Consider the following 7,684-nt stretch of genomic DNA (forward strand, 5'->3'; position numbering starts at 1 on the left):
CGGGGAGATGGCTGGAGTCTGTCCTGGGAAGCCTCCTTAGTGTCCTGCTTGGTTACAACACTATTTTTTCCATATCCCTCCCTGTCCAAAGAACCTCAGGGCCTCCAACAACTTCCCATCTGTGAAGGGATCCTAAACCTGCCCTCTGTCAACTGGCACCCTATCCTCTTGCCTGAGAATTCACCCCAGCAGAAGCCTCCCAGCCTGGCCCCCAGGACGTAAAGCAGGAGAGATGGGAGAAGAGTTTCCCAAAGTGTGTGACACAGGGCACGAGGGTGAGGACGGGCACCCCCACTTCTACCCTTTGGTCCCACATTCATATTCCCTGAGACTATGGAGACAGTGGCCTCTTATAGCTATATTTAAGACAGGAGTTGGAGAACCTTTTCTTCAAAAGACAGAGAGTAAATCTGTTGGTCTCCACAGGCCATGTGGTGTCTGTGTGTGTTAAGCATCTCCACATTTGTGCTACAAGAGCAGGAAAAGACGACCTGAAAAAAGCAAAAGAACAATGTGACTGCCCTGGGTCACAAAACAGTAACAGATGACTCCTCCCCTAGGGACTAGTGCAAGGGATGCCTTAGCTGCCTGTTAGTGAACCAAAAACTTGCTCTGTCCTACCTTGTAGGTTCTGGGTGGTGTGAATGTGAAAGGAGTGTGGGTCCAGCAGATATGGGCTACTGTCCCCTGACCCCTCTGCTCTAGAATGGCTTCCTTGGTCCATGGAGATATAGGGGACACTGCACGAAGCCTCAGGCATGTGCAGGGAATAGTGTGTGCATGCTAAGTCACTCTAGTCATGTCCAACTCTTTGTGATCCTATGGACTATAGCCCACGAGGGTCCTCTGTCCAAGCGTTTCTCCAGGCAAAAACACTGGAGTGGCTTGCCATGCTCTCTTCCATGGGATCTTCTCTCACTCAGGGATAGATCCCACATCTACTCCAGCTCCTACATTGCAAGCGGATTCCATACCGCTGAACCACAGGGCAGGCCCCAGGGAATAGTGGTCCTACAATTCTGATGTCAGGCCTAAGCCACCTGCTGCTCTCTTCCTATTTGTTGCCTCTGGCCCTTCTTATGCCAAACCACCATATCGCTTTAATCCTATGGTGGCTGGTCTATCTGAACTAATGACTAGGGGTTGATGAGCCCAGATCATGATAGACAACGTTGACATTTCATGACCAGAGGCTTCACCTCCACCAGCCCCCAGGACCATACCAGGAGCCACATTGAAATGCTGTAGTATTCCCCACTGCAAATCACATGGCCTTGCTTCAGGACATAAAGGGTCTGTGTTGTGAACCTCCAAGTAAAATGCCATATTCGGCACATAGCACCTCTGACGTCACAGGTTCTGCTGGGTCATCTGCCCAAGAAGCAAATCATCATTCACCAATCGTCTGTGACTGTTTTTGTGCTAGGACAGCAGTTGTAACAGAAAACTATGGTCTGCAGAGCCTGAAATATATCATATGTACAATTATAGAAATCTATGGCCACACTGGGAATTAAATGGAGATAGGATAGGGACGACACTCTTCAGCCCTGGAGGGTTGTAGATTGGTACTCCTCTCTGTCATTTTCTCCAGAATATGATATTGTTTACATGTACTATTGGGGGATGAAGGTCAGTGTCAGAAGTGTGAACTTGGAAATCGCTTCTATGGTAGCCCTCACCCCATGGTAATTTACTAACTGTGAAGATTTTTCATTCATATTGCAAATGCAGTGAATGTGAAATGAGCACTATGAGGACCAGTGAATGGGTGACACTCCTGTGGGCAGCACGTGGGACAGATGTGTACTCCTTACCACAGATCTCAGGCACCACAGTAATAACAGGCGGGCCATGATGATGTTTCAGACTGCTGGACATGATAACAGTCCCACTCTAGGTCCTTATGAATGTGGGGGTGGCTTCTCTACCAAGTGTACACTTACCCCAGTCAATTACCGTGTGGCTTCCAAAGGCCAGAAGGACTTCTGCACTTGCTGTGGTGAGAGGAGGGCCCTCCTTGCTGATGCCTGGCATTTCTGTCTCTAGTGATGGATTCTGAATATAAGACCTGACTCAGTGCTGGATACTGCACAAAGGACCCAGACATTTTGTTGGGATGTCTGCACTCAGCCTCCTGAACATCCAGCCTTGTGTTTGTCTCTATTTTTTTATATAATTTTTCCTTTCAATCATGTAGTTTTTAACAGGGCTCACTGCTCTTCTCTTTGCCTTTAGGATCACCCTGTGCTGTGAGCCAGCGACATACTCTCTGCAGTAAGTCTTGGCGACAGTGGGGCTCTCTGGTCACTTTGGCCGCTGCATCTGCTTTGTTGCTGACATAGAGCACTCCACCTGGCATCAGCTCTTTCCCCTTCTCCTTCCTCACTCCTGCTGGAAGCACACAGGAACACCAATCCCACCACTGTCCCTGACCTTCAGCAAAAGTCACCCTTGAGCTGTTGGAGATGCTCCTCATCCATTCTTTCCTCTCGGGCTCCATAGAGCCTGGTGGACTGCACACTTTCCTGCCCTTTCATACCGTGCCCGCCCTGGCACATTCACTTCTCTGAGCCTTTAATCCCCTTCTCTACCACCTGCCTCGGAAGTTCTGGATTTTCTCTTTCATGCCATGTGGGCCAGGCCTTCTCCAGGATTCCAAGACCCATCAAAGTGGTAGATCAGCAGCATCTCCCTGGCCTTGCTAAATCCTGTGAATTCTCCTTTCTGCAGCTTTGGGTTCTGTGTTGGCCTTATGAGCAGAGTAGAGATAATGTTATGTGGTTTCTCCACTTGCTCAGCCTGTAGGTGGTGTTAGGGGGCAGGGGGGCCTTCCTGCTCTACCAACCCAGCTCTGCAGCTTTACTCTGCTCTCACATAAGTTGGGGGAAGAGGTAATGGGTCTTCTCCAAAACCTGCCCTCACCTGCATTTTCCTTCATAGACGCTCACTCTCTTTGCTACAACTTCACCGTCTATCCTCACCCCAGTCCTGGAGAGCCGTGGTGTGTAGTTCAAGGCCAGGTCGATGGGAATGTTTTTCTCTCCTATCACTGTGGTGGCACCAAGATCCAATCCACAAGTCCTTTGGGAGAAGAGGTGAAAACTATGAACACTTGGGAAACACAGACAGAAACACTGAGAGACATTGGGAACTTCCTCAAGGGGCAATTGCCTGACATTATACCGGAGAAACACACGGCCAGAGGTGAGTTCAATTCGGTTCAGTTGAGTCACTCAGTCGTGTCCCACTCTTTGCAACCCCATGGACTGAAGCATGCCAGCTTCCCTGTCCTTCACCAACTCCCAGAGGTTGCTCAAATTCATGTCCATCAAGTCAAACTCATGTCCATCGAGTCCAGGGGTGAGTTAGGAAGTCCAAATACTGAAGAGGCTGCATCCATTGTTTATGGGTAAAAAATTCAATTGGGTATTGGTCCTTCCCTAGTAGTCCAGTGGAAGGAGCAGACCTTGGAGGAGAGAACAGGGCCAATTACCTGGGCCCAGGGGAGGTGGACCACAGTGAGGCAAAGAATTTGTCAAGTCCAAGGCTGAGCTCTTTCTTTTCCTTGGTGGAGTCAGGCCCTCTGACCCTGCAGGCCAGGATGACGTGCCATTGTGAAGAGGATGGACACATCAGTGGATCCTGGCAGTTCGGCTTCAATGGAGAAATGTGCCTCCACTTTGATTCAGAGAATGGGCACTGGACAATAAATCATTCTAGAGGGAGACAGATTAAAGAGAAGTGGGAGAATGACAGAGCTGTGACCGACTTCTTCAAGAAGGTCTCCATGGGAGACTGTCGGGCCTGGCTTCAGGATTTTATGGTGTGCTGGGAGAAAATGTTGAAGACCTCAGGTAAGTGAGACGAGTATAAGGAAGTGGTAGTCCACTCAAGGTGATATGGACCCAATGTCTGTGTGTGCATGTGTGTGTCTGTGTGTCTGTGTGTGTGTGTTTTGGCAAAGTGACCTATCTAAAGTGAGCTGTTCCTGAAACGGATGGCCCTGGAGAGTGTCATACTGAGTGATTTAAGTCAGAAAGAGAAGGAGAAATATCATAAGACATGCCTTATATGTGGAATCTAAAAAGAAATAGTGCAAGAAAACTTACAAAACAGAAAGAGACTCGCAGACTTAGAAAACAAGCTTATGGTTACCCGGGGGAAGGGATAGATAGGGACTTTGGGAAGGTCATGTACACACCGCTATTTGTAAATGGATAACCAACAAGCTCCCACTGTATAGCACATGAAACTCTACTCAGTGTTATGTGCCAGCCTGGATGGGAGAGGGGTTTAGGGGAGAAGGGGTACATGTGTATCTATGGCTGAATCCCTTCACTGTTCACCTGAAACTGTCATAGCACTGTTAATGGCTATACCCCAATTAATAATGGTTTGGTCATGAATAAAAATAAAATAAAATAATGTAAAAAAAAAAAAATTTAAAAAGTGAGTTGATCCTGGGAGAACAATGATCCGGGATGCTCTGTCATCCTCCTTCCTCTTCCACCTCCTGACATCTCTCCTCACAGCACAGGCATTTGGACTACTGAATGTAGATTTTTGCTGATCCAAATCCTGTAGACGTCTTTTTGATATCTGGGATTTATTTCTCACTGTACCCTCTTTCCACAATCTTCTTTTAAATGTCACCAATTCCACTTCAGGAAAACTGTCAATACCACCTCTGCTGTCAGCTCCCGAGGACTTCATCCTCATATCTCTGATGTCACAGCAGGAATGAGTGGCTGTGTTGGAAACCTTGCTCCCCCATTAGCTGTCAGAGCCCCGTGAGGACTGGGCTCCTCCCTTCCCCCCATCTCGCCTGAGGATCTAACACAGGGGCCTCCATGTGATGGGTGCAAGCTGTCTGCACAGTAGGGGTTCTGAGTCAGGGGGGTGAGGAGGCATCTGCCGAGTTTGGGGTCTGGACAAGGGCTTCACTCTTACTCTCCTTGCAGCATCACCGACCACAGGCCCCCCTACAGTGCAGTCCATGGCCACAGCCATCAAGTCCAAATCCTGGATCCTCCCCATGGTCCTCACCAGTTTCATCATCTTTTCCTAGGCTGAGTCCTTTCCAGGAGCAGGTACTGAGGGAGGAAAGGCAGGGGCACAGGGCCTGGTGTGGGATGGGTAAGGTGAATCCCGGCCAACCCCTGCCCTCACTGAACCGCCTCATCGTGGAAATGAGCAGGTGAATAAGACCCCATATCACCTGAGAGCAGAACTTGGACAAGCTCTGGCCTCAGTTCTGAAAGGTCCTCACTATTAAATGACAGTGGGAAGTGGGGGGTGGCTGGGGGCCTGTTGAAGTTAAGAGGGTTTAGCCAAGTCCCCTGAGTGAGCACAGACTGCTGGCTGGCAGGGCCCCGGTAGGTGGTGTGAGAACAGCAGGCACTCAGGGCGAGGGCAGGACTCACGGGGGCTGAGAGCAGCATGGGGGCTCCACATGATGTGTCAGCAGGGAGGGGACCCACCCAGGGGCCAAGATGAGAGGGGCCGGGCTCTCATCCCAGGAGGAAGGGGCAGGAAGGCCTTTGCAGACCCAACTCCAAAGGCCCGTTCTCACAGGAAGTGGCCTGGGTCAAGCAGGCAAGACAGGAGCCCCACAGCAGAGACTGTGGGAAGGGCTGAGGCCAGGCCTGTGCTCCTGGAGCAGCAGCAGTTCTGACTCAGTGTGGCCTGCAGGTCACCAGCCTCCTGGGGACCCAGAGCCTCCATCACTGAGCAGCCCTGCCTTGAGCAGAGGTGTCTGGGGATGGGGGTGCCTAAGCTGGGGTGGAGGTGCCCAGCTGGGGGGACCAGGAACAGATGGGGGCAGGGACCCTGGTCCTGAGAGCTGTGTGTGCTTCTCAGAGGCTTGAGGGGCGCAAAGGAAGGAGGTTTGCCTGCAGCCCCCCAGGGCTGTCAGGAAGCAAGCCCCTCCTCCGGGGACCTGCTCCCTGGTCCTTTAGGACCCCCTCAGGGAGGATCCAGACCTGAGTAAAGGGAGCAGATTGATTCCTCACTGGCTGCAGTCCTGAGCCTGAGCAGGGGATGTCAAGGCCTGGGGTGACTCTGTGACACAGGAAGGAAGGAGGAGGTGACAAGAAGCTGCTGGGCCTGGGGTGGGGGTGGAGGACATAGAAGCCCCTCAGTGAGGGCGGGTCTGGAAGGGGGGCTGGGGAGGGGCGGCCCAAGGATAGTGACAGAATTTCCTCAATCTCCTGGGCCAACACGTCTTTCTTTTCTGCAGGTGATGCCGCTCCCAGGAAGCCCCAACAGGTGCTCTGTTGGCCTCAGGACTCAGTCTTTGCTTGGCCGCCTTTGATCTCCTGCTGTTTGCATAGTTTGCATATTTTTTAATACAAATCTTTTAATGAGAGATGATGAATTTTTTTTGTTCCATATTATGTTTTGAGAGTGAGTATGATGAAAAAAGTGCTTCCCTGGTGGCTGAGATGGTAAAGAATTCACGTACAATTCAAGAGACCTGGGTTTGATCCCTGGGTTGGGAAGATCCCCTGGAGGAGGACATGGCAACACACACCAGTATTCTTGCCTGGAGAATCCCATGGACAGGGGAGCCTGGCAGGCTGTAGTCCATGGTATCACAAAGAGTTGGACATGACTGAGAGACTAAGCACACACAGCACATGATGAAAAAACTGTGATTTATCTTTATAGAATTGGTCCAGTTCTGTCTCAGTGGGCACTCTGCCTCATTCAGCGATGAATCCATTACTGAATGATTCTGCTGGTGTGGCTAATCAACTACCACTGGAAGATCCTGGGACAGTTTCAGTTTGACAATTTCACACAAGGCTGGCTCAAAGTTATACAGGTCCTGAAGCTATTTCTCCCTTGGAATGTAGTTTTCTAGCTTTAGAAATTATTTACCAATTATCTTCTTGGTGATTGGAACTGATTTTATTTATTTTAAAAGCTATCATTTTACTGACATATAATTTGTTGTTCATAAAATGAGATGGCAGAGAATGCTGTTCACTTCAGACCTCAGGAGTTCAGACCCTAGGAATCCCAAAGCTGGTGTCCAATCACAGTGACACAGTAGATGTACCATATCATGTCTGTTACCACATCTGATGACCATCCTACTTAGGATTTTTTTTTTTCAACCAATTTTACCATTTTCCCTTGGTGGTAAATTTTCCTTCTTTATCATGCATGTGTTCACCAAAGGAGCACTTTTTATTTCATTTAAGAACTTTTCCTTTGCATTCACAACTTGATTAACTGATGCAAATGGCCTGTCTTCTGACTTGTCCTGGCTTTGGCCATGCCTCGGATTTAAAGTGAGAGCCGTGTGATTCTTTCTTTCACTAGGACACTTTGAGGCCACTGTAAAGTTATTTTTGGCCTAATTTCAGTATTGTGTGTCTCAGGGACTCAAGAGGTCTGAGGACACAGAGAGAGATGAGGGAAGGGAAGGTCAGTGGAGCAGTCAGAACACACAGCATTTATGGATTACGTTTGCCATCCAATGTGGGCACAGGTCCTGGCCCACAAAACAATTACAATAAGCATCAAAGATCATTGATCGCACAAAAGCAGGAACCAGATGGACGAATAGGAAGCCCTGAGTGCCCCCTTCCTATGAACACACCTAAAGTACAACTTCCCTGGACTTCCCTGGTGGCTCAGATGGTAAAGCATCTGCCTACAATGCCGGAATCCT

At 49.5% G+C, this 7,684-nt stretch overlaps 1 protein-coding gene across 1 annotated transcript in view; it reads left to right on the plus strand.

The window, feature by feature from the left end:
• Nucleotides 1-6,326, plus strand: part of LOC105004808 (NKG2D ligand 1-like) — a 7,021-nt gene extending 695 nt beyond the window's left edge. Inside the window, exons 2-6 of the mRNA XM_010862535.1 lie at nt 2,239-2,277; nt 2,944-3,207; nt 3,582-3,857; nt 4,965-5,093; nt 6,242-6,326. Of these exons, the coding sequence (XP_010860837.1) occupies nt 2,239-2,277; nt 2,944-3,207; nt 3,582-3,857; nt 4,965-5,071 (686 nt within the window). The 3' untranslated portion in view covers nt 5,072-5,093; nt 6,242-6,326. The remainder of the gene's footprint in view (nt 1-2,238; nt 2,278-2,943; nt 3,208-3,581; nt 3,858-4,964; nt 5,094-6,241) is intronic.
• Nucleotides 6,327-7,684: the final 1,358 nt, after the last annotated feature.

This window comes from Bison bison, unplaced genomic scaffold, assembly GCF_000754665.1.
Source record: "Bison bison bison isolate TAMUID 2011002044 unplaced genomic scaffold, Bison_UMD1.0 scf7180017864483, whole genome shotgun sequence".
Classification (NCBI taxonomy): Eukaryota; Metazoa; Chordata; class Mammalia; order Artiodactyla; family Bovidae; genus Bison; species Bison bison.